The 27,427-nt window shown below is 43.8% G+C and overlaps 1 protein-coding gene across 1 annotated transcript in view; it reads right to left on the bottom strand.

The window, feature by feature from the left end:
- Nucleotides 1–27,427, bottom strand: part of rab7a (RAB7a, member RAS oncogene family) — a 51,399-nt gene that overhangs the window by 965 nt on the left and 23,007 nt on the right. Inside the window, exons 3-5 of the mRNA XM_059943932.1 lie at nt 13,997–14,123; nt 13,226–13,444; nt 6,478–6,606 (exon numbers count right to left, since the gene is read on the bottom strand). Of these exons, the coding sequence (XP_059799915.1) occupies nt 6,478–6,606; nt 13,226–13,444; nt 13,997–14,123 (475 nt within the window). The remainder of the gene's footprint in view (nt 1–6,477; nt 6,607–13,225; nt 13,445–13,996; nt 14,124–27,427) is intronic.

Consider the following 27,427-nt stretch of genomic DNA (forward strand, 5'->3'; position numbering starts at 1 on the left):
CTGGGGAGGGAACAGAGAGAGAGAGAGAGAGAGAGAGAGAGAGAGAGAAAGAGAGAGAGACACACAGTTAAAAATCAGTCCACAAGTACTAGATCGCAAGTCACTTATAAGTGCTGCAAATTTGTCACTGACAAGTTAACAGGCATGTAGGGGAAACCCTCTGACAATGCTGGAATAAAGGTCAAATTCAAAACTCAAAGTAATTTTATTAAAGTACATACATCTCCATACAACACCTTGACATTTGTTTACTTGCAGACACTTACAGTAAAATTTGGAAAGTATGACAAACCAATATATACATTGTGGAAAAAAGTTGTAGAGTCCTTGAAAGCAAGTTCATCAATCACAGAATCAGTTCAGTGTAGTGGTGAGTGAAGCTATCCATGCCAGTTCAGGGGCCTGACGGTTGTAGGGCAATAACTATTCCTGAACCTGGTAGTGTTTGTAGAATTGGAGGAAGCTGACAAAAGCACTATATCAACAGGACGATTCCAAAAGGCTGACAGGAAAGTAGGTATAGTCATAGCACAGTAAGCAATGGAGGTCCCAAGAGCTGACTAGCAGTAAAGGACAGTGGGGGACAGAAAGGCTAGACTGACTTTAGGAGTACATTAAAATGTTGGCATATCATTGTGGACTGAAGTGTGCTAACCTGGGTTTTTGTTCAGTTACAATACAATTCATTGAACACTGTTCAACAGGTCAAACATCAAGATTGTGGTTAAAGATACCTTGAACAATGTTAAGCTAGTGATCAGAAAGAAACTTTAAAAATACTAGAAACTCAAGATAGCAACTATGGAAAATATTACATTTTAGGTCAAAGATCCTTAACGCAGAAAATTCTAAAGGAACAGCAAATACAGGAAGGACTGAGGACAGGAAAACTGAGGAAATGAGGGTTTGCAGACACTAATCTGGAACAAAGCACTCGAGGAACTCAGTGGGTCAGGTAGTATTGACAGAGGAGACAGGCTATTAGAGTTTCAGATCAACACTGTAGTGCCCACATGAAGGTCTCAAACCAAAATGTTAACCGTTTCCCTCCAATATCGTGGCTGATCTACAGTAGGTTCCCTCCAGATCTGTGTAGAAGCAGACAGTGGGTAAAGTATTGCTGTAGGGGACAAGATGTTGACACTAGAACTGCTGGATCAACAGATACAAGGAGCTGGACTTAATTGTAAGCCTCGGGTTTGGAAAGGTTGGTCACATGCTCTAGTACAGAATGTTACAATGTCAGTTAAGAAACCAAAGTTTAGAATTTAAAAGCAACTTTAAATTATGGGCTATTGGCGACTTAAAGAGAAGCTCAAGAGTTGTGTGACAAGTTCTCAAACAGGCCAGTTATCAGGAAGGGACCATTTATCCATCAAGATACGCCTACAAAGAGCACTGCCACAAAACAATATCCATCTAGGAACCCCACCATCCTTCTCACTGCCACTACTGGGGAGGTGGTAGACGAGCCTCAGTTCCCACACCATGTTTATGAGCAATTACCCTTTAATTATCTGGTTCCAGCATGGATAAATTTACACTCACTGAACACAGCCTATGGACTCACTTTCACAACATGTCCTCAGTGTTACTTGTTTATTTGCATAATTTGACTTTTTGCATATTGTTAGTCTATTTAGCCTCCTATTCATTTTACTCCATTTCTTTATACTGTGAATATCCAGAGGAAAACTAATCTGATAGTATTTGGTGACAGGTATACTTTGATAACAAACTTGCATTGAACTTATTCTGTCTGTCTTTTACCATTAGTACAAGAAAGTTGTTTGAATATGTTCATGTCAGGGATTAATTTTAAATCATGAAATATCATAAGTGCCAAGCCATGGAACAAATATTATCACAAAGGGCATTCAACACATGAGTAGCTTATAACAAGCCACTCCCCACAGCACCTAAAGTAATTTGAAAGATAGAAAGCAAATGACTTCAGAGAAACTCAAGTTATAAACATGAAGTGAAATGTCCACAGGAGTTTGCAAGTTGACCGATGCCAACAGTGTATGAGCATCAAACAGAAGCTCTGCAAAAGGACAAGGCTGGCAAACTGGTTAAAGGGATAGAATCAAACAGCGAGGGCTCTACAACTCATGTTGTCAGTATTAATCATTCTTTCTATTTGCTGGTTTCTTTTGTACATTGATTGTTTGTAGCTTTTCACTGATTCCATCAGTGTTCAACTGTGAATGCCTGCAAGAAGTCAAATATAAGTACACAAACCACTTATTTGGGTTAATTCTTAAAAATGAAAGCAAACTGAGAAAATAACCAGGATTCCCACATTTATTTGGGATACTATGCCACTTATTTGGGCAAGGAGACTTGCTGAACAGTTTTTAATTAGCATCAGAGAAGTGTATTCATTTGACCTCTAGATGCTACACCATACTTGGAGCGAACAGCTTGTGCACAAAAAGCAGTGATTTTTTGTTACTGATGGTTGGCGAGAAATAAGCAACAAGTCAATTCAGAACTACTTTGCTCACTGCAGTTTCCAGCATTCGGGCTTGGTGATGCCAGGAACATCGGAATGAAAATTAAATGATTTCACTACTTCAAGTTAGGAACTCTGAAGTGTTAGGGTACTGAAAATCATTTTGAACATTACAATTGAAATGAAGGTTTAGAGGATACAACTGATAACAGCACAAGTGTGTCTACTAGTTTTTGTTCATTTACAGCCAAAAGAACACAGAAGCATACCCTGGATTCCTGTTGAAAACCATTAGGAACTAATAGTTTTGTAGTAGTGTAACAGTTTTGGTGTCCCATTTGATCCATTTCATTTAAATGCATAATATTACTCAGTTAAATGGCAGCTTGTCCTTTTTAATACCTTTAACTATATCCATGAAACTTTGGTTAATTGGGGCAGCAGTTTAATCGGGCAAAATGTACTGGTCCCCATGTGTCGCAGCTAACTAGAATTATAGACTATATAGTCTTTAGAATGATAGAATATATAGAATTATAGAATACTAGAATAGTATTGCTTATTGAAACTTATAGCATTTTGTATTACACTGCAGCTGCAGAACAGTTTCATGACGAAGTACATTAGTGATAATAAACATGATTATACTATGGATAAATAACAATAAGATTAAAAGATCTGCTATCATTTGCAAATGACAGGCTCTTCATACAAACTTATTCAGTAGGCAACTTGCCCGACATGAACACATCCTATTTCTTGCATTTGGATCATCTCTAAACTTCTCCATGCACAAGACTAAAATAGAGAAGCAGAATTAGGCCATTTGGCCCATCGAGCCTGCTCCACCATTTCATTATGGCTGATCCATTTCCTTCTCAGTCCCAATCTCCTGCCTTCTCCCCATATCCCTTTGTGCCCTGAACAATCAACCTCTGCCTTAAACATACATAAAGACTTGGCCTCCACAACAACCTACTGCAAAGAAATCTACAAATTCACCACACTCCAGCTAAAAAAATTCCTCATCTCCATTCTAAAAGGACACCACTCTATTCAGAGGCTATGGTCTCAGACTCTCACACTATCCTCTCCATATCCACTTCATCAAGGGATAATCTCTACATCCACCCTATAAATGCCAATTGAATGGGGAAGAGCTTCAATTAGGTTATCACTCATTCTTCTGAATTCAGACCCAGAGCTATCAAACGCTCTTCATATAACAAACTGTTCAATCCTGGAATCATTTTTATGAACCTCCTTTAAACTCTCTCGAGTTTCAGCACATCCTTTCTAAGGAACCCAAAATTGCTCACGATACTCCAAATGAGGCCTCACCAGTGCTTTTTGAAGTCTCAACAATGCCCTTTGCTTTTATATTCTTGAAAAAAATGCTAACATTGCATTTGCCTTCCTCACTATGACTCAACCTGCACAAGGCCTCCCATCCCCCTTTGCACCCCAGCTTTTTGTATTTTCTCTCCATTCAGAAGATAGTGTAAGTGACGTATTTACCTTCAGATCTTTCAGCTTCCCCAAGAACATTTCATGATCCCTCTGACACAAGGAACTTCCACCATACTGCTAGTGTTTTCCACAGTGACTGATGCAAAATACTTGTTCAGTTAGTACATTTTGTTGTCCCCATTACTACCTTTCCAGCATAATTTTCCAGCAGTCTGATACCCATTCTCACTTCACCTTTACACTTTGTATCTGAAGGAACTTTTAGCTGTTCTCTAATATGATGGCTAGTTTATTTCATATTCCTTCTTTACATTCTTTAGTTGTCTTTGGTTTTTAAAAGCTTCCCAATCCTCTAACTTCCACTATTTTTGCCCCATTATATGCTCCTTTGTATCTGTCCACATGTCTTTGAAACAATTGTACTTGCCTCCACAATTCTGTCAGTATACCTACCATCCTCCTAAAGTCTTGCTCAAGTTAACATTTAAATCTTTTCCCTTCATTAAATCCATGCTTTACAGCTTAGGCTCTTGTACTAGAAAAAGACTGACGATTTACCATCTATGCCCCTCAATCTTATGAGCCAAGGTCATCTCAGTCCGTTCCAGGGAGAAGAATCCAAGTCCCTCAGTCCCAGCAATAGCCTTTGAATCTTTTCTGCATTTATCAGAATCAGGCTCATTATCACTGACATTGTTTTTCAGCTGCAGTACAGCACAATACTAAACTAAATTACAATGAAATACAGGAGAAAACTAAATAGTGAGTAGTCATAAACTTGATAATTCCCTTTGGAGCTGTATGCAGAGTTGCCATCTTGACAAACACCTTAATGGCATGGACATTGGTACCATGGTGATAGCTCTTGACCAACAAGGAAAAAATGGTGACAAGACCAACAACGAAAGCAGCAGAGCTTGTGGCACTCCAAGGATACAGATGTTCAACTCAAAGACAGAAACTGGACCCAAAAGGAGCACCTCAAAGATGAAGTGTGTACAATGGTGAAACAATGCAAATTCTGAGATATTTGGGATAACAATCACTTCTTGTTCCAAGCCGCAAGACTATTTAACCATTAGACAAGCAGGTGACATGAAAAACCATTAATAAAAAGGCAGAGGAAGAGTAGTGCAATTCATGCAACTACACTTTAGAGAACAGTGAAGTTAAATCACAGCAGAGAACTTTAAAGTCGAATGGATTTGTGAAATTAAGCTGCAAACATGTCAAAGGTTTGCACCCAGAACTTGAGAATACAGATGACCAAAATAACTTCTGGAGTTCAGTGGGTTAAGTCATTGGCTACATTTTAAGCAGAGGTTCATAGGTTATTGATTAGTAAGGAAGGTAGTAGCTTCTTCCCCCAGGCCATGAGCCAACCAAACTCCCTGCCATTACTAAGTTACATTTATGAAATGTAACATTATACTGTTTACTTTTCAACCCGTCATAAATTCACCTTACGCCAAGTGCCAATCTTCTGGAATATATTTTATTATGTTAATTATGGTAAAATTACTATGTGTTGTGAGAGTTATATATACTGTGTTGTGCACCTTGGTACGAAGGAACTTTATTCCATTTGGTGGGATGCATGTATTCAATTAAATGACAAACTTGAACTTTGTCAACCATGACAAAAATGACAGAGCAGATTCCCTAAGAATTGGGAGAATTAGCAGAATTGGGTCATTTGGCCCATTGAGTCTGCTCCTCCATTTAATCATGGCTAATCTTTTTTTTTACCCTCCTGGCCTTCTCCCCATAACCTTTGATGCTGTGTCCAAAGAAGAACCTATCAAGCTCTACCTTAAATACACCCAAGGACTTGGCTTCTACAGCTGCTTGTGGTAATAAATTTCACAAACTCACCACCCTCTGGCTAAAGAAATTTCTCTGCTTCTGTTTTAAATGGATGCCCCTCATTCCTGATGCTCTGTCCCCTTGTCCTAGACTACCCCAACAAGAGAAACAACCTTTCCACATCTACCGTGTAGGTCTTTCAACATTAGAAAGGTTTCAATGAGATCCACCCCATTCATCCTTCTAAATTCGAGTACAATCCCAGAGCTATCAAACGTTCCTCGTATAACCCTTTCATTCCCTGAATCATCTTCTGTACCACCTCTGAACCCTCTCCAATGCTAGCACATCTTTTCTTCGATGAGGAGCCCAAAACTGTTAACGATAGGCTCACCAGTGCCTTACGAAGCCTCAGCATCACATCCCTGCTCTTGTATTCTAGACCTCTTGAAATGAATCCTAACGTTATATTTTCCTTCCTCAGCACTGTCTACCTGCAAGATAACCTTTACAGTGTTCTGCACAAGGACTCCCAACTCCCTTTGCATCTCAGATTTTTTGATTTTCTCCCTGTTTAGAAAATAGTCTGCACATTTATTTCTACTACTAAAGTGCATGACTCAAAGGGCCAAATGGCCTAATTCTGCTCCTGAGTGTTGTGGTCATACTCACACTTTAAAAAGCACCAGCAATTCAGGCTGTTCCAACACTGAACAGCAGGTGGAGCCATGCCATCCTCTTACCTGTTTAAGTGCATTCCGTGCAATTGTCTGAAAAGCCTGTTCCACATTTATTGCCTCCTTTGCGCTGGTTTCAAAGTAGGGTATGTTATTTTTACTCTGACACCATGCCTGTGCTCTTTTTGTGGTGACCTGAGGGAAGAGAATTGACAGTTCACTACCACATTTGTGCAAGTTTTGATAACATCACTGCAGCCACACCTGGCAGGTTGTAGCCCTATCTGGCTTCCATCAACCCCATGTTGTTCTGCCTTCAATTCACTACAGAGCCATCAGTGCTGAATCAGTTTCTGACCAAGGTAACAGAATTACTGCCTTTCCATCTGGTTATCAATATTCCACCATTTTGTTGAAAATGCAAGAAAAAATTTCCAACGCATACTCCAAAAACCTTGCACCCAAGCACACGACCCAGGGGACTTTTAACAACTTCAGAGAACTAGTCTCATTAAATTGGTTCAGAAATGGATGGTCTGAAGGATTGTTGGATCCTTCATTCCCCACCCCACAAGACAATGTACAAAAGCCTGAAAGCACATACTGTGGCGACCCATTTCCTGGCACATCCGAACCGGCTCACAATTAGATAGCCTATGGGGGTTTGCGAGCACAGAGCTTTGGAGCCTCTGCGCCACGGGGGGCAGGTTGAGGGAGGCTTAAAAGTGAGGCTGAGGATTTTGAATAAAGTTTTTCCTTCGACTGCAGTTACCGACTCCATGTCGTAATTTTAGCGCTGCGTGCAGCACACCGCTACAATTGGTGACCCCGACGGTCCAAACGATTTTTGGACCAGAAATGACCGACGCCGCCTCTGTTCATGCGGTTTCGTTGAAACTGCCGGGTTTCTGGACACAGCGACCGAACCTATGGTTCCAGCAAGCCGAAGCCCAATTCCACGTTCGCCAGATCACCTCAGAAGACACCCACTACTACTACGTGGTGAGCTCCCTCGACCAGGACACAGCGGCCCAGGTCGCGGAGTTCGTACAGTCGCCCCCGGCAGACGGCAAGTACACGGAATTCAAAGCCCTGCTCCTCAGGACTTTCGGACTCTCACGGCGCGAGCGGGCTGCCCGTTTACTGCACCTGGATGGCTTGGGCGACAGACCTCCATTGGCTTTAATGAATGAGATGTTGTCTCTAGCCGACAGACACACACCCTGCCTCATGTTTGAGCAGGCATTCCTGGAGCAGCTGCCCGAGGACATACGCCTGCTGCTGTGCGACGCAGATTTCAGTGACCCCCGGAAGGTGGCAGCCCCGGCGGACTTGCTGTGGAACGCCAAAAAGGTGAGCGGGGCGTCCATCGCACAGATCTCCCAGCCACGCTCCCAGCAGCAAACCAGTCCAGGCCCGGCCGCAGAGCCCGCCAACCCCCGGCCCAAGGAACACTGGTGCTTCTACCACCAGCGGTGGGGCGCAGAAGCCCGCCGTTGTCACCCGCCCTGCAAGTTCCCGGGAAACGCCAGGGCCAGCCGCCGCTGATGCCTATGGCGGCTGGCCATCGGGATAGCCTCCTGTATGTGTAGGATAGAAGGTCGGGACGCCGGTTTTTGGTCGATACTGGTGCCGAGATCAGCGTTTTACCTCCGACGAGTTACGACACCCGGAGCAGGGCACTGGGTCCCCCCCTGAGAGCCGTGAACGGCAGCACAGTAAGGACCTATGGCACCCGTCAGGTGCAGCTACAGTTCGGCTCCAGCCAGTTCACGTGGGACTTTACACTGGCCGCCGTAGCCCAACCGCTTCTGGGTGCAGATTTTTTGCAAGCTCACAGCCTACTGGTCGACCTGCCCAGGAAGAGACTGGTACACGCCGAGACCTTTCAGACGTTCTCCCTGGGTGCAGCCCAGTTGCCAGCCCCTCACCTCGGCTCCATCACGCTGTCCGACAACGACTTCACCAGGGTCCTGGCGGATTTCCCATCGGTTCTGGCACTGCAGTTCACAGCGGCCATGCCCAGGCACGGCGTACAGCACCACATCCTGACCCAGGGACCACCCCTCCACGCCCGCGCTTGGCGGCTTCCCCCGGACAAGCTCCGACTGGCGAAGGAGGAGTTCCAGAGGATGAAGGAATTGGGGATCATCCGGCGGTCCGACAGCCCATGGGCCTCCCCCCTGCACATGGTGCCCAAAGCAACGGGAGGCTGGAGACCGTGCGGCGACTACCGCAGGCTGAACGAGGCTACCACACCGGACCGCTACCCTGTGCCGCACATTCAGGACTTTGCAGCAAACCTGCACGGCGCACGGATCTTCTCCAAGGTAGACCTCGTCCGAGGGTACCATCAAATCCCGATGCATCCTGACGACGTCCCCAAAATGGCTCTCATCACCCCGTTTGGCCTTTGAGTTCCTCCGCATGCTGTTCGGCCTGAAGAATGCCACACAGACGTTCCAGCGGTTAATGGACGCGGTGGGGTGGGACCTGGACTTCGCGTTCATCTATTTGGACGACTTCCTCATAGCCAGCAGCAGTCGTCAGGAGCATCTGTCCCACCTCCGTCAACTCTGCGCCCGAATGAGTGAGTACGGTCTTACAATCAACCCCGCCAAATGCCAGTTTGGACTCGATACCATTGACTTCCTGGGCCACAGGATTACTAAAGACGGGGCAACCCCTCTGCCCGCTAAGGTAGATGCGGTCCGCCACTTCCCCCGACCCACCACGATCAAAGGCCTTCAAGAATTCGTAGGTATGGTCAATTTCTACCACCGCTTCCTCCCTTCAGCTGCCCGGATCATGCGCCCCCTGTTCGCCCTGATGTCGGGTCCGAGCAAGGACATTACCTGGGACGAGGAGTCCGCCGCCGCTTTCGTTCAAACGAAGGAAGCTTTGGCGAACTCCACAATGCTAGTACATCCCAGAATGGACGCCCCTACCGCCCTCACAGTGGACGCATCTAACACGGCAGTCGGTGGGGTGCTGGAGCAACTCATCGCAGGTCGCTGGCAACCCCTGGAATTTTTCAGCAAACAGCAGCGGCCACCCGAGCTCAAGTACAGTGCTTTCGACCGGGAACTGTTGGCGCTCTACCTGGCAATCCGGCATTTCAGGTACTTCCTAGAAGGTTGGCACTTCACCGCGTTCACGGACCACAAACCGCTTACCTTTGCGCTTACGAAAGCGTTCGACCCCTGGTTGTCCCGCCAGCAATGCCACCTGTCCTACATCTCTGAATACACGACGGATGTCCGGCACGTCTCGGGTAAGGACAATGTCGTGGCGGATGCGCTCTCTTGCCCTACCGTTCATGCCCTTTCCCAAGGGGTAGACTTTGAGGCACTGGCAGAGGCGCAGCAGGCGGATGAGGAGATTCCGAGTTACAGAACCGCAGTCTCCGGTTTGCAGCTCCAGGACCTCCCCGTAGGCCCGGGTAAGAGGACCCTACTCTGTGACGTCGCCACCGGCCAGCCCCGTCCCGTCGTCCCAACAGCCTGGCGGCGCCGTGTTTTCGACTCCATTCATAACTTGGCGCATCCCTCCATCCGGACAACTGTCCGGATGGTTTCCAGCAGGTTCGTTTGGCACGGACTCCGCAAACAGGTCAGTGAATGGGCCAAAACGTGCATGCACTGCCAGACGGCCAAGGTGCAGCGGCACACCAAAGCCCCACCGCAGCAGTTCCATCCCGCCCACCGGCGTTTCAACCACATTCATGTGGATATCGTGGGGCCCCCTGCCAGTGTCGCGCAGAGCGCGGCACCTCCTGACTATCGTGGACCGGTTCACAAGATGGCCAGAGGCGGTCCCGCTCACCGACACCACCTCCGAATCTTGCGCCCGAGCCCTGATCACCACCTGGATATCTCGCTTTGGTGTACCGGCCCACATTACCGACAGAGGCGCCCAGTTCACCTCCAGCCTGTGGTCAGCTATGGCCAGCCTTTTGGGGACTCAGCTGCACCATACAACTGCCTACCACCCACAGTCGAACGGGCTAGTGGAGCGTTTCCACCGTCACCTGAAGTCGGCCCTCATGGCCCGCCTGCGAGGAGCCAACTGGGCGGACGAGCTTCCCTGGGTCCTACTCGGCATCCGCACAGCGCCCAAGGACGGCCTGCACGCCTCGTCGGCCGAGTTGGTATACAGCGCGCCCCTGGTCGTCCCCGGGGAGTTCCTACCAGCCCCACGGGGGCAAGAGGAAGATCCTGCAGCAGTCCTGGGCAGACTACGCGAGAAGCTCGGTAACCTGGCCCCCATACCCACTTCACAGCACGGGCGGAACCCGACCTGCGTACCCAAAGACCTGCAGAACTGTAAGTTTGTGTTTGTACGAAGGGGCGGGCATCGACCACCGCTGCAGTGGCCATACGAGGGGCCTTTTATGGTGCTCCGGAACAACGGGTCCACGTTCGTGCTGGACGTTGGGGGGAAAGAGGAGGTTTTCACGGTGGACCGCCTCAAACCGGCCCATGTGGACCTGGCACAACCGGCCGAGTTTCCGGCACCTCGGCGCAGAGGCCGACCTCCCAAACAGGTTCTGGCCCAGACTGTGGACATTGGGGGGTGTATCGCAGGTTCTGGGGGGGGGTTATGTGGCGACCCATTTCCTGGCACATCCGAACCGGCTCACAATTAGATAGCCTACGGGGATTTGCGAGCACAGTGCTTTGGAGCCTCTGCGCCACGGGGGGCAGGTTGAGGGAGGCTTAAAAGTGAGGCTGGGGATTTTGAATAAAGTTTTTCCTTCGACTGCAGTTACCGACTCCGTGTCGTAATTTTAGCGCTGCGTGTAGCACACCGCTACAATACCACCAGGTTCAAATTGAGCTTAAGATTAGCTTTATTGTCACCTTTACATTGAAACAGTGAAATAGGTAGTTTGTGCCAACAACCACAGAGAGAGGGTTTGCTGGGCGCAGACTGTAGTGTCTGCCATGCTTTCAGTGCCAACGTAGCACATCAACAACTTAATAATCCTAAACCAAACCCACATCTTTGGAACGTTGGAAAAACTAGAGAATCAGGAGAACACCCTGTTGTCATAGGGAGAACATACAAACTCCTTATAGACAGAGGCAAGACCTGAACCGTGATTGCTAGCACTGTAAAGTGTCACACTATGTGCTACATGACAGCAGAGGCCTTTTGTGCTTCTATTCTGCAGTTAGAAGACTATTGAACAGTTCTTTAGTATGCTAAAGCGGAATCTTGATGTCTATCTTATAGCCTTGTACCCCATTGTCTACCTGCATTGCCCTTCTATAAATGTAACACTTGCTGCACTGTTCATGTTTCTCTTGCACTACCTCAATGCACTATTGTAATGAATTTCTGTAAAAATAGTATCACACACAAAATTCTGGAGGAACTCAGCAGGCCAGGCAGCATCTGGAAAAATCACAGTCGACGTTTCGGCTGCTGAGTTTCTCCAGCATTTTGTGTTGCTCGGATTTCCAGCATCTGCAGATTTTCTCCTGTTTGTAGAAATAGTATGCAAGTTTTCTCCCCAATATATATGCAACAATAAACCAATTTACCACAATGCCAGCTTGAGCTTCCACCATGTTGCTCAACCAGCCAAGCATCTCCATTTTGTTTGCTTCACCATCTGCACTTTTACTTTCATTCCAGTTCTAAATTAGACAAGGCTGTGTCTAGATGGCACTAAGCTGCAGTTTCTATTGAGATTGCGTCTCAGACTAGTACCTTTTTTTTAAAAAAAGGGGATGATTTTGAGGACAGAGAGGGAGTTAGAGGTCATATCTTACTCCACAAAGGCCAGTAACATGAGCATGTGATGCAGGCCATCCAGTGTACTTGCTTCATTTATCGCATGCACATGCCAACAAAAATATCCTGAAGACCAACGATGTGAGATTAGAGGATTACTGCTCCACTGAAGTCCTGTGATGTGGATAGATGATGAAGGACACCCGTGGATGTTGGCTATCCTGGGGGTTTTGGGGGGGGTGGGGGTGGGGAGGACTGATGTCCATGCAAGGAGGAAAGAAGTGGCACGAAGGCTGGTGAGTCAGCATGCTGACGGAGCTTAGAGTTTAGGGTCACATCAGCAGCTCATCTGGAAGTTGATACTGAAGATCAAAGCCAAAAAGGTTGATTGGAAGTCCAGAAGTCAAAACTAGAGACTGAAGACCTGGCATGCATTTGGAGGACCTTCCATGTGAGACTTGCCGCTTGTGTTCTACAGAGCATTGTAGACACATGGTGTCTGAATGTGTGCCAACATCTACAGGCTGTCCCCCAACACGTGTTAGTTAACACAAATTATATGTTTCATTGTATGTTAACATGTGCATGTGATAAATCTGAATCTGTGGGCAACTAGGATACTTGAGGATTGGGAAGGGAGGTAACCAACTGTTAAACTTAGCTGCCTTGTGTTTGTGGGTTTAGGGATATGCCTGAGATAATATGTGAAGTCAGCTCCATCGGACTGGATGGACGAGATCTATAGTGAGATCCAACAGCAAGGAGGGTGATTCTGAACACTCCACGGAGAACAAAGGGCATGACAAGGCACAAGATATCATGGTCATTCTTTGCAACCAAGGAACCCAATTTGAGATGCCTGTTTGTACCACTGGATCCAGACAGAGGTCACAAGTGTAAGTGCCCCAGTGAAATAGTTTCTCCACATTTAAAAAACTCATGCGCAGGTTTTCTGTCATTGGGCATCATGGATAACCACAACCACCACCATTTATAGGTTGCAGTTGTGACTGCTCCTGTACAGGGGTGAGAACTAGGACAGCTCAAGGTAGCCAATACTTCACATACTTACCTGTCTGTTTTCCAGGTCTATCTTGTTACCAAGGACCACAAAGGGAAAGTTTTCTGGATCTCGTGGACTAGCTTGAATGAGAAATTCATCTCTCCAACTATCAAGAGTTTTGAACGTATTGGGCGCCGTTACATCAAAGACCAGCACGCAGCAGTCAGCCCCTCTGTAGAATGCCACACCCAATGACTGAAAACGCTCTTGCCCTGCTGTGTCCCATATCTAAGGGAAAGAATCACATTCGAAGAATCCAATTATAATCTTTGGACCCTTGCAAAGCACTAAGCTAAAATTCAGAATGCAAGTCTATTCTATTAGGTTAACAACCCAATTAAGGAATTACAATCAATCTGCTAAGAGTCAAAACTTCAATAGCTCAAACGTAAACAAAGCAGATATTCTGACTGTGATTCTGCATTCCAGATACTCAATGTGGAGAGAGTAAAGTTTGCTCAGTCAAAACACTAAAAACCTATCAACATTTATAATTAGGAGAAGGGGAAACTGCCCTCAGTGTGAATACTCCAACTTTCTATATTTGAAGGACGCAACCGGAAAGTGGAATGTTTCCTCTTACTGCAAACAGCTGCAGCTCTGAAAGAAAACAGGAAGAACAGACCTCTGGACAGAATGGGGTTTCAGGAACTTTGCCACACAAGCAGTCAACACCCACTGAATTGAATCAAGTTACACCAACCCGAGCTCAAGACCAAGTTTTGCTCCCTGTTGCCCCAACCCAAAGAAAGTCAAATTGTACCAGAAGTTTTACATTACCTGCATTGTCACCAATCTATCGTCCACCATCACCTCCTTTGTTAGAAAGTCTGCCCCTATTGTTGCCTTGTATTGGTTACTGAACTTTTTGTTAACATATTGGTTCATTAGGGAGGTCTTTCCTACCCTGAAAAGAAATAGATTTGATTGTTAAGCTATGTTGCAATTTCAGAAAGTCCACAACTGGTAAGGTTTTGCATTCCAGATGGCCTTGTGCACAAGCTATACATTATCACCGTGAAGTCACCTCTGCTCCCTGTACACCCAAGGCTTTCATGTCATGGACCTTTGCCATTAACTGAGGGGGTCTGTGGAGCCTAGGCGGCAAACCCCTGCACTGTGGAGGAAGGAGAATCCAGAGCAAGAGCCCGACTGAATCATCAATATTTACAATGTTGTATTTACACCACCTCTCCCACCTCAGAGCAAGCAACAGGGTCATTTGCAAATGTCAAATTAAGATAGGATATAGCAGCAAAGTAAAAAGTTAAGGCACAAGCTTGTTAAATGACAATTCCAATTCCAAAGGCAGGCACCAGTCCCATTGGGGCTCATTCCTTTACATCCTTGCAACTCCCTCCTGCCCCTGATTTATCAGGAGCATTGTATACAAAAGGCCCAAAGCATAGTTGGCCCCTACCACCCATCGCACAATCTACGACCTACTACTGCCAGGAAGGAGGTACAGGAATATCAGGACTAGGATTGCCAGACAGGGTAATAGCTTCTTTCCCACAGTGTGAGAGACTAATGAATACTCTGCCACTGAGATTTCATCAATAGGATAGTGAGCTGTTTACCTCTGCTGCACACTTCACATATGCATTTTCAATTATATTGATCAACTTATTTGTGGTAATACTTAGTCTTTATTGTGGGTGCACTGTGGTCCTTGTTTAGTTTTATTGCATACATGTACAGTCAAATACAAACCCCATTTAGAGAAAAGTTGGGGCATTTTCCAAAATGCAATAAAAACAAAAATCTGTGATATGTTAATTCACGTAAACCTTTATTGAACTGACAAAAGTACAAAGATTTTCAATAGTTTTACTGACCAACTGAATCGTATTTTGTAAATATACAAAAATTTAGAATTTGATGGCTGCAACACACTCAACAAAAGTTGGAACAGAGGCATGTTTACCATTGTGTTACATCACCTTTCCTTTTAATAAGACTACTTAATCATTTTGGAACTGGGGATACTAATTGTAGCAGATTTGCAATTGGAAATTTTGTCCATTCTTGCTTGATACAAGACTTCAGTTGCTCAACAGTCCGTGATCTTCGTTGTCTGATTCCCCTCTTCATGATGCGCCATACACTTTCAATAGGTGATAGATCTGGACTGGCAGCAGGCCAGTCAAGCACACGCATTCTGTCTACAAAGCCACGCTGTTGTAGCCCGTGCAGAATGTGGTCTGGCATTGTCCTGCTGAAATAAGCTTGGACGTCCTGGGAAGAGACGTCGCCTTGATGGCAACATATGTCTATCTAAAATCCTAATATACGCCTCACAGTCAATGGTAACTTCACATACATGCAACTCACCCATGCCGTGGGCACTGATGCACCCCCATACCATCACAGATGCTGGCTTTTGTACCTTTCACTGATAACAATCAGGATTGTCGTTTTCATCTTTGGCATGGAGAACTCGACGTCTGTTTTTTCTGAAAACGAGCTGAAATGTGGACTCACCTGACCACAGCACACGTTTCCAGTCTATCGGTCCATCTGAGATGAGCTCAGGCCCAGAGAACTCGCCGGCGTTTCTGCATAGAGTTGATTTATGGCTTCCTCCTTGTGTAATACAGTTTCAAATTGCATTTCTGGATGCAGCAACTGACTGTGTTAAGTGACAATGGTTTTCCGAAGTACTCCCGAGCCCAGGTGGCTATAATTGTCACAGTAGCATGACAGTTTTATTAGGCAGTGCCGCCTGAGGGCTCAAAGATCACGTGCACTCAACAGTGGTTTCCGACCTTGCCCTTTACGCACTGAGATGTCTCTGAATTCTCTGAATCTTTTCACAATATTATGTACTGTAGATGTTGAAAGACCTAAATTCTCTGCCACCTTGCGTTGGTAAATGTTCCTTTTGAACTGACTAACAATTCTCTCACGAATTTTGGCACAAAGGGGTGAGCCATGACCCATCCTTGCTTGCAAAGACTGAGCCTTTGATAGATGCTACTTTTATACCCAGTCATGATACCTCACCTGCTACCAATTAGCCTGCTTAATGTGGAGTCTTCCAAACCAGTGTTATTTGAATATTCTGTGCACTTTTCAATCTTATTAACTCTGTCACAACTTTTGTTGAGTGTGTTGCAGCCATCAAATTCTAAATTTGTGTATATTTACAAAATACAATTGAGTTGATCAGTAAAACTATTGAAAATCTTTTCTTTGTACTTTTGTCAGTTAAGTAAAGGTTCACGTGAATTACCGTATCACAGATTTTTGTTTTTATTGCATTTTGGAAAATATCCCAACTTTTCTGGAAATGGGGTTTGTACATTCAACTCTGTTTAAAAAAAAATTCAAGGGCTGTAGAGGGAATACAAGGAACAGGTTCTAATCAGCCTTGAAGTCAAGCCATTTTATTGGTGAAAGGTCTAGTCTTTCACTCATTTTCTATCTTCAGGAATGAGTCATGGGGTACACCTTCTATAGAAGCAAACTGGAAGCTGTAAATGCATGCCTACTGTGCAAAAGTCAGCATGTTGTACTAGCACATCAGCTGAAAGAGCTTCAAGATGCCTACTAGTACCTGAGCAACAAGGGCATTGAGGTACAATAGCTGATCACTCAAGTGGTTGCCTTGTAAAACAAGATACCTATTGTGATATGACCTTGCACCTTTTTTCACAGCATTCTATCAACGTTACATTGATTCTGCATTGTTACTGCTTTACCTTATTCCACCTCAACACACCAATGATCTGAATCTGTATGAACAGTATGCAAGACAAGCTTTCCACTGCATCTCAGAACATGAAAATAATAAACCAATTTGAGGGTGTTTATAGCAAAGTTAGGTGGCGATTGATGATTAGTGGTGGGCTTAAAGGCCCCCATATCACTGACAAGTCTGACAGCAGTTCCAAAATTGCATTTGCATTTTGGAAGGCAGAGGAAAATTAGAAAAGTTTGATAGAAGGCTGCAGAAGTGAAAGGGGATTCTATAGTTGGAGGAGTAGTCAAGATTCTACAGACATGAAAGAGACACCCAGATAGTATGTTGCTTCCTAGGTGCCAGGATCTGCTAAGTCTCTGATCAGCTCCATGGTATTCTAAAGAGCAGCCAGAAGTCTTGGTACATATTGGCACCAATGGTATAGGTCAGAAAAGGGAGGAGGCACTGAAGAGATTTTTGAGAACTAGGTAGAAAGTTGAAAAGCAGGAAGTAGTAATCTCTGGATGCAATCTGTGCCACATGCCAGTGAGGGCAAGAATAAGGTAATCTGGCAGATGAAACTGGTGCAGAGGGCAAGGGTTCAGATTTCTGGATCATTGGAATCTCTTTGCGGGAAGACAGGACCTGCACAAAAAGGACGGGATCCACCTAAACCCGAGGGGATCAATATCCTTGCAGGCAGGCTGCTAAAGCAGTTGGGGAGGTTTAAATTAAATATCAGTCTCACTACATAGTGCATAAAGGACAGGCAGATTGGGCAAAATTGCAGTCAGTGGGATGAGTTGCAGTTTAACTGGGCCAAAATTGAAAAGATGAATACAGGACTGAAGGTGATATATTTGAGTGCACACAGTATGTGGAATAAGGAAGATGAACTTGCAGCAGTTACAGATTGGTAGGCACTGTACAATGTTGTGGGTATGACTGAATGGTGGCTGAAAGATCATAGTTAGGAGTTTAACATCAAAGGATACACTATTGAAAGGATAAATGGGGAAGTGGATCTGCTGGTTTAAAACAAAATGAAATCAAATCTTAAGGTGACATAGGATCAGAAGATGTAGAATCCTTGTGGACAGAGTTAAGAAACTGCAGGTGTTTTTTTAAAAAAAGAAAGACTCTGAAGGGAGTTATACACAGGCCGCTAAAAAGTGCAGTTGCTATTATTGGGGAGGTGCTTGGGAAGCTGAAAGGTCTGAAGCTAGATAGTCACCTGGACCAGATGGTATACAACACAGGACTGTGAAAGAGGTGGTTGAAGAAAGATCAGAGCTATTAATAATGACTCTTCAAGAAAGATTCTGGTATGGTTCCAGAGGGCTGAAAAATTGCAAATGTAACTCCACTTTAGGGTGTGGGGGGGGGGGGGGGGTGTGTGGAGAAGCCAAAGAAAGGAAGTTTAGGCCAAATGGAGTCAATTGTTAAGGATAAGGTCTCAGGGTACTATAGGCCAAGTCAGCATGGCTTCCTTAATGAAAAACCTTGCCTGAAAATCTGTTGGAATTCTTTGAGGAAATAACAGGCAGGATAGACAAAGGAGACTGTGGCTGTTGCGTACTTGGATTTTCAAGCAGTTCAGGAGAATGATTCCTGGAATGAAAGAATTATCATACGAGGAGCATTTAATGGCTCTGGGCCTGTATTTGCTGAAATTTAGTTGGGGGGGGGGGGGGTATTTTTATTGAAACCTACTGAACGTCGAAAGCCCTAGTTAGAGTGGATCTAGAGATCTAGAGGGTGTTTCCCATAGCGGGGAATCCAGGAACAGAAAGCTCAACCTCCAAAATATAGGGACGACTATTTAGAATGGAGATGAGGAAATTTCTTTGGCCTGTGATGGGTGAAACTATGGAGGCCAGATCATTGGGTATATTTAAGATGGAGGGTGATAGGTTCTTGATTAGTCAGGGCATGAAAGGATATACGAAGAAGCCAGGAGGGAAATGAATCAGCCGTGATGAAATGGGTGTCACGATCTGAGGATCTAACCTGGTCCCAACATATCGATGTAGTTATAAAGACGATAAGCTAGCAGCTATACTTCATTAGGAGTTTGAAGAGATTTGGTATGCCAACAAATATACTCAAAAACTTCTATAGCTGGACCGTGGAGAGCATTCCGACAGGCTGCATCACTGTCTGGTATGGAGGGGCTACTGCACAGGACCAAAAGATGCAGAAGGTTGTAAATCTAGTCAGCTCCATCTTGGGTACTAGCCTACTAAGTACCCAGGACATATGCAGGGAGCGATGTCTCAGAAAGGCGGTGTCCATTATTAAAGACCTCCAGCACCCAGGACATGCTCTTTTCTCACTGTTACCATCAGGTAGGAGGTACCAAAGCCTGAAGGCACACACTCAGCAATTCAGGAACAGATTCTTCCCCTGTCATCCAATTCCTAAATGGACGTTGAATCTTTGGACATTACCTCACTTTAAAAAAAATATACAGTTTTTCTGTTTTTTGCATGTTTAAAAAAATCTATTCAGTACATGCAATTGATTTATCTGTTTAGTTTTTTTGCTAGATTATGCATTGCATTGAACTGCTGCTGCTAAGTTAACAAATTTCATGTTACATGCTGGTGATAATAAACCTGATTCTGAAATGGAGCAAACTCAATGGATCCAATGGCCCGATTTTGCTTCTGTGCCTTATGGTCTAATTATTCTATCCAGAGCTAGACCAGTGGATAGAAGCAATGAACAGATCAAGATTGATTGTTATGAAAAACGGCAACACACAAGACTGTGGAGGAACACAGTACATCACTCAGCATCTGGGGAGGGAAATAAACAGTCGACCTTTCAGGCTAAGCCCCTTCATCCGGACTGGGGGAGAAAAGGAGGCAGAAGTCAGAATGGGTGGGGGGAGGAAATGAATACAAGCTGGCAGTGATAAGTGAAACCGGGTGGGTGGGGGAAAGGAGGGGATGAAGTGAGAAGCTGAGTGATACAAGAGCAACAAAATGCTGGAGGAACTCAGGCCAGGCAGCATCTAGGAAGGGAAATAGTCAATGTTTCAGGCCAATATATTTTGTCAGGACTGAAACAAGGCTTGAAGGTGGGCAGAATAGTACACATTCAGATGGAATGGATCGGGGTAAATTAGAATGATTTTAGTAAGGAATCAGTTATTCCTTAGAGGTTTTGTACACCAGATTAAAAAGTCATGAGCAGTTGAATTCCAGTAAATCATTAATCACTCGTTTATTACTATTACAGCCACTGAACACCCCTACAAAGTGAACTTATTGTTCTAAAATTGCTCTTAAAATGGTGTACACTTGTGTGAATGCTGCTAATGTTGCTAATTGCCTATGTTACTGCAAGCTTTTGACTGCACCTGTGCATTGAACAAACAACTTAAACTTCGAAATAGCAAATCACATTGATGGCAAGCAGGGGGACTGAGGAAATTAGAGAAGCGAAGGCAATGAATGCTGGTACCCTTGGCTGAATGGGACAAACCAAAAACGAGTACAACAGCAATATTCAAATGCTTTAAATTATAAATTAGTATGTTCGTTGGAGGAAGAGGAATCTGGAACAAAACTTCAAACCCAAGTACTGAAGGGTCTCAGCCCAAAATGCTGACTATTTATTCATTTCCATAGATACTGCCTAACCTCCCCAGTTCCTCTAGCATTGTGTGCTGCCTCAAACCCATGGACTTGGAGCACTACAGCACAGAAACAGACCCTGCAGCTCATCTAGTCTGTGCTGAACTAGTCCCATTGACCCCTAGTTGGACCATAAGCTCTTCATACCTTTCCAATCTATGTGTTTATCCAAAGTTCTCAAATGCTCCAATTGAACCCACAGACATTTCCACTGGCAACTCATTTCTCACTCTTACCACCCGTGGAGTGAAGCTCCATCACCACCCCCCCAGCTTAAGGGTGAAATATTTAAGGGGGAAGCCTATGACCAAGTTCCTGCTATATCTGGAGGTCAAGTAGCATTTTTGAGGTGGGGTGGGGGGGGGGGGGAAGGGCAGGTGGAACTGGGGAAAGATGTATGTAAGCAGACCAGAGGCAGATGCCACATATCTTTTTTTGGGGGGGGGGGGGGGAGAGAGGAAGAAGAGAAGATTGAGATAGTAGCCTGAAGGTTAAGCAGAGAATACAAAGTTCAAAGTAAAATTATTAAAGTACGTTCTGTATATTACCATGTACTACCCTCAGATTCATCCACAGTAAAAAAAAGAACAGAATCAATGAAAAACTACAGAAGGGGAAACTTCTTTAGAGGGTCATAAGAGTGTGGAATGAGCAAGTGTATGCATATGAGCTGGATTTCAATATCCAAGAGTAGTTTGAATAGGTACATAGTTGGCAGGGGTATGGAGGGCTATGCTTCCAGTGCAAGCTAATGGGACTAGGCAGTTTATTATAAACCCACTGACTCTCACAGCTACCTGGACTGTACCTGATCCCACCCTGTTACTTGTAAAAATGCCATCTCCTCCTCTCAATTCCTCTGACTCTGCTACATCCGCTCTCGGATATGATTGGACTAGAAAGTTTAAATGGTTCACCATGGATTAGATGGGCCAAAGGGCCCATTCCTGTGCTGTACTTTTCTACAACTATGTCAAAGACTGATAAACAGCCAATGTGTAAAGATAACTGTGCAATTACAAAGTATATAAATATACTGATTAAAGAAATATAACAAGACATTGAAATGGTTTGCAACCAACAACTGAATATAGCAATTATGGACAAAGCATGTGTGCTCTGCAAATCTCAACTTGGTCTTGCCAATGCAGAAAAGGCACTGTTGTGATTAAATGCTGGAGATGAGACTGGAGTTAATCTCTGCCTCATCTGGAAGCTGCTTAGATAAAGAGATTGCGTTTCACACTCGTAGCTGTGAGGGAGGGTGAATGGTCCAAGAAGGGAGTGGTCCCTGAAAAAAAAAGGGTGGAAGAGAGATGAGGCTGGGGTGCATGAAGTGATGGCTCATTGGTGAAAGGTGAAAGGTTTTGGGGGATGAGAACAGAAGTTTCAGTTGGAAGAAATGCACGAACTGCAACCACAGTGAAAAGGATACTGGGTCTCCTGAGAGAAGAATTTTCTGTACAGAGAGCAAGAAGAGGTAATGGTCTACATAGCTGTGGATTTGTAGTAAATCAGCTCATCAAGGATAGCATGGAGGCATAGTGGTTAGACTATCACTTTATAGCACCAGTTGTAAGGTCTGGGTTCAATTCCCACAGCTATCTGTAAAGAGTTTGTACTTTCTCCTTAAGACCATGTGGGCTTTCACCAGGTGCCATGGTTTCTTCCCACATACTAAAGATTGGGATTAGTAAGTTGTCAGTGAGCCATGTTGGGACTGGAAGCATGGTGCAGTTTGGACTGTTAGCCATTGACACAAACGTGTTACACCGTTCTGATGTACATGTGACAAAGCTAATCTTTTATCCTTAATCAGATCCAGAAACTGGAGAGTGCTGGAAGTGGTCCAACTGAATTTGAAAGGAAGGTTGAATTTAGTAGCAAATCACGAGGCCTAGTTTAGGGGAAATCAACGTGGTTGGAGAACAGAAAGGGTTTGACAATTGATTTTTATTCCTATATTGCCAAACCCTTGAACCAAAGCTTAGTTGGCTACAGTCAAATTTTACTAGAATGAGGTTTTAGCCTAACTAGACTGGAAACTTGAGTGCAGTTTATCTATAGTATTGGAAGGGTCAGAATACAAACCCATTAGGAAAGGGAGAAATTCTATTTCTCAACAGCTGCCAAGTAACACATTAGGATAATTATGACATTTACCTAGATCTGGGAGAAAACCTGAATGTAGGAAATTTGAAATTCAAAGGTACAAGAAAAAAAGATTTCAGCAGCAAAAAACAAATACTTCCCCCATCACCCTGCCCAGATGATCTACATACACAAGACGACAACCAGTATGGAACAGTAGAATGTAGCATCAGAAATTATATGCAATATACAGCTTTCAGATAGCATTTTATCATCAAATTGCAGAACATGAAAGATAAGGTTTTGTAGGATCACATTTCTCAAACAGGGATGTGAAACTAGCACTATAACTACTTCACTGTTGAATGGAGATGGGTTCAAGCAAAAAGCAGTTTTGGCTTCCAAAAGCTTAAAAATATAGTTTGAATGGGGTCACATCACTTGAGTCAAACTGCAGTCTTCCGGTAGAAGTGGCTATAAGGCAGAGGTGAGAAAAATAAAATCAAAATTTGATCCTTAAATTCAAGCTGAACTGCAATTTTAAGGAAATTGTGCTAAAAGTTAATTTCCTGCAGCTTTGTTCTCCTACCCCATGTTTTATTTTTAACCATTTAAAGCCATTAAGCTCTTCTTCAGGAGTAATATCAGGGCCATCATCTATACAGGTGACCAAATGAACCATTACATTACAGAATTTATAGCAGTTTCTGAGGACAGTGCTTCATGTACAAGAGGAAGTGAGATCTCACTGCTACGAAGAGCAACTTGTCAGAAACCATCTGTTAAATCTATTCCTTCTCCACCCCCAAAACTAGAAGTCAGCTCAAGAATTCTACAGGCAAGCAAGAGGTTCCTGTAATGTTCAGAATACTGTTCTGAAATCTCAGTCCATTGACATTAATCATGATCATTAATAGATCTTGGTGCAGAGATTTGGACCAGGATCAGGTTTACTATCACTGATATGCATGTTGTGAAATTTGTTATTTTACAGCAGAACAGTGCAATACGAAAATATTAGAATTAAATATATTAAAATAAACTAGTACAAAAATATAAAATAGTGAGGTAGTACTCGTGATTGGTTCATTGTACATTCAGAAATCTGATGGAGGGGAAAAAGCTGTTGCTGAATTGTTGAGTGTCTTCAGGCTCCCTGATGGTTCAATAAGAGTATGAGCTAGGTGATGATGGATGTCACCTTTTTGAGACATTGCCTTTTGAAGGCGTTTGACACTGGTCAGGCTAGTGCCCATGATGGAGCTGGTCAAGCTTGTCTGTGTACACAAAATGACGCCCAAAGTATTTTAAAGACAAATCTCACCTCCACCCATTATTTCAATACTACACTTTTAAAACAGCAATTTCAGCAGTATGAAGTGTTTTTATAATTTCAAATTGAAGTTTCATTTATTGTAGCACATGAACTAATTAAATATTAATCCAAATCAAATTAGCTTTAGAGAAAGGAGTCAGCCTAGGTTTGGAGTAGGTATACCAGCACACACCGAGAATAGATTCCTCTGCCCCTTTGGAGCATTGATTCTAGAGCAACATCTGCTGATGCAAGGGCCTGTGTTTTGATTCATCCCCAGCAGTTGTGACTGATTTGTGGGCTGTTTAAAGGAATACAGATGGACATCCAATGCTGCTGGAAGCTGGCCTTCGGTCTGTAGCACTTTGCAATGTCTAGAGAGGAATGCTCCCAAATGGCACATACCTGGCTGCAGGAGGAACACAATGAAGCTTTAAAGCAGGGTTTAGTGGGGAAGGACCACAGTGCAGGGTTTTACTGGACAGGGAGGGACCAGGCTAGTTGAACAAACCCATGAATTACAAGACCATAAGATACAAGAGCAGATTTAAGCCATTTGGCCCATCAAGTCTGCTCTGCCATTTCATCAAGGTTGATCCATTTTTCTCCCAGCCCCATTCCCCTGCCTTCTCCCCATAACCCTTGATGACTTGACCAATAAGGATTCTATCAACCCTTGCCTTAAATATACATAAAGACTTGGCATCAACAGCTGCCTGTAGCAACAAATTCTACAGATTCACTGCTCTGGTGAAATAAATTCCTCCTCAACTCTGTTCTGAAGGGTATTCCTCTACTTTGAGGCTGTCCTCTGGTCTGACTCTCCCACCATAGTAAACATCCTCTCCACATCCACCATCAAACCCTTTCACCATTTGATATGTAGTTGTATACCATCCTAGGGGCTACAATTGGTACGGTGTTATTGGTTTTAAAAAATGTAATTCAACGTTAAATGCTTTGTCTACAAATGTAAGAATGGAAAGTTTTATTTATAAAAGTATTTACATAAATAATGTTTATTTTTGGTATAAAAATGACCAAGTGATATTGTGTTTAAATGTTAGCCCTCAGGCAGCAAGGTCATGTCCATTTGCTTAAAGATGGAGGTGTCTGGTGTCTGGCTTAATAGTCAATTGGCACATCTTTAGCCAATGGTGTCTATGTGACAGCTTGTTCTGCAGAAGTTGCCACATTTCCCCAATCACAACTGACTACATTGCAAAAGTAGCACATAGTCAAGATTGTGAAAGGTGATGCAGAAACCCTCGTCTTTTCATTAGAGGTGTTTACAGGATCTGTTTGCGGGGGTGTTGCAACACAGCAGTTGAAAGATTATGCAGGAGTTTAGATCAGCATAATACATTTCAGAAGGAAAGAAGTGACCTCCCCCCTCCCTCCATTGTGACTCCAGACAATTTTATTATGCACTAATTATTTTGCTCAGTTTGAAGGCATGATGTCAGGTTTGTTTGTGTGAAGGTTCCAGCTGTGAGTAAGCAACACACTGCCTTTCACAAACCAGCTTTCATAAAAGTGTTACTGAATGAATACCAGGCTCAATAGTTGGTTCCTACTTCCACCCCAAAAAAATGCTAGTTCCTTACTACTGGAACACATTTTAATGTCTATTATTGCAACCCATCTGGCTGCAGTCAAACAATGTTGTGGGGGGAAAAAAATGAAGCAACCAGCGCATTTAAAATTTAATGAACTTGAGGGTCTGCTTACAAAATCCTTCACTGAATATCAGAAGGCAGAGATCATACTAAATGCTAAAAAGCTGCAGCAAAACATCATGGAGCAAGAGCTTGTCATACAGCAGATGGATCAATTATCTAATCAATATATCTGCATAGAGGCAATGTGCTGCTGGCACATTTCTACACTGAAGACAGAACCACGTTTTGAAAGTTGATTACATTTAAGCAGAATAACTATACTGAAAAAAGATGCAAGGCTGCTAAACAGACCTCTTTTGCAGAGCTCAATTATTGGAAGCCATTACAAACATACTCATCAAGACTATCCCTGACAGCTAGCAGCACCCTGCATAGTCAGAACACAACCAAATTAATAGTTGTTAAATCCAGCATTAAGAAATAGAGGAAAAGGAGCTACAACGGGTGGAATTGAAATCCAAAACTAATTGACATGTAAAATAGTTTAAAGGATAGTATGAAAGTTATACATAAAGTGCATGTGAATATTACAGCATGGTTACAAAATAGATTTAAACAGGTTGAAAGGTCAACATTCGTGCTAGGTCAGGGTTTATTATCCGAACATGCTTCAATTATCAAAAAGCTACAGAACAAAGAATTGTAAGGAACCAGGCAGCTGGCTAATAGAATGGCAGATAATGAAGAGAGGTACTCAAAGGCAGACTCAAGTACTCTGGTATGAAGCAGTGATACATCTCCTGAAAAGGGCAGAATAAACAGTGAGGAACACTTGTGCAGGAAGTATTCCTCACTGTCCCTCCCATCACATCAGAGGATGGTGGCCACTGAGACCTCTAAGACAGAGTCACAGAACACTACACTATAGCACAAACAGGCTATTCAGCCCATCTAGTCAGTGCAAAACTATTTATCTGCCTAGTCCTACTGACCTGCACCTGGATCACTGCCCTCTAAAGCCCTCCTATTCATGTACCCATCTCTTAAATGTTAAAATCTAATCCACATCTATCACTCCACTGGCATCTCACTCCACACTCCCCACCTTCTGAGTGAAGTTTCCCCTGATGTTCTTTTTAAACATTTCACTCTTAATTTGTGACCTTTAGTTGTAGTCTCACTGAAACTCAGTGCAAAGAGCCTGCATTTACCCCATCTATACCCCTCAGTTTTGTATACTTCTATCAAGTCTCCTACACTCCTTGGAATAAAGTCCTAACCCATTCAACCTTTCCCTACAACTCAGGTCCTTAAGTTCCGACACCAACCTTGCAAATGTTCTTTGCACTTTCAATCTTATTTACATCTTTCCTGTAGGTAAGTGGTCAAAACTGCACATAACACTCTAAATTAGCCCATACCAACACATTATACAACTTCAACATAACATCCCAACTCCTGTACTCAATACTTTGCTTTGGAGGAATTTACAATACATCATTAATCAAAGATTCCAAATGCCTCTCTACCCACACAATATAACCAATGCAGCCTATGTAATAGATGTTCCCTCCAATTCATGTTATGGAAATGCATTACTGCATATCTATTACACCCCTATAGAGGGAACAGGTTCTTGTTAAACTATTTTGCATGACATAAACCCTTAAATTGTCAACATTAACTTTTTAATTTCTTACCTTGCAAGAAATTATTGAGTTTAGAAAAATAGACAGCTATGGGTAACCCTAGGTAATTTCTAAAGTACATGTTTGGCACAGCATCATGGGCTGAAGGGCCTGTATTGTGCCGTAGGTTTTTTTGTTTCTATAAATTTAAAGGCAATTTTGTTCC

This window comes from Hypanus sabinus, chromosome 19 (assembly GCF_030144855.1).
Source record: "Hypanus sabinus isolate sHypSab1 chromosome 19, sHypSab1.hap1, whole genome shotgun sequence".
NCBI classification, from domain to species: domain Eukaryota; kingdom Metazoa; phylum Chordata; class Chondrichthyes; order Myliobatiformes; family Dasyatidae; genus Hypanus; species Hypanus sabinus.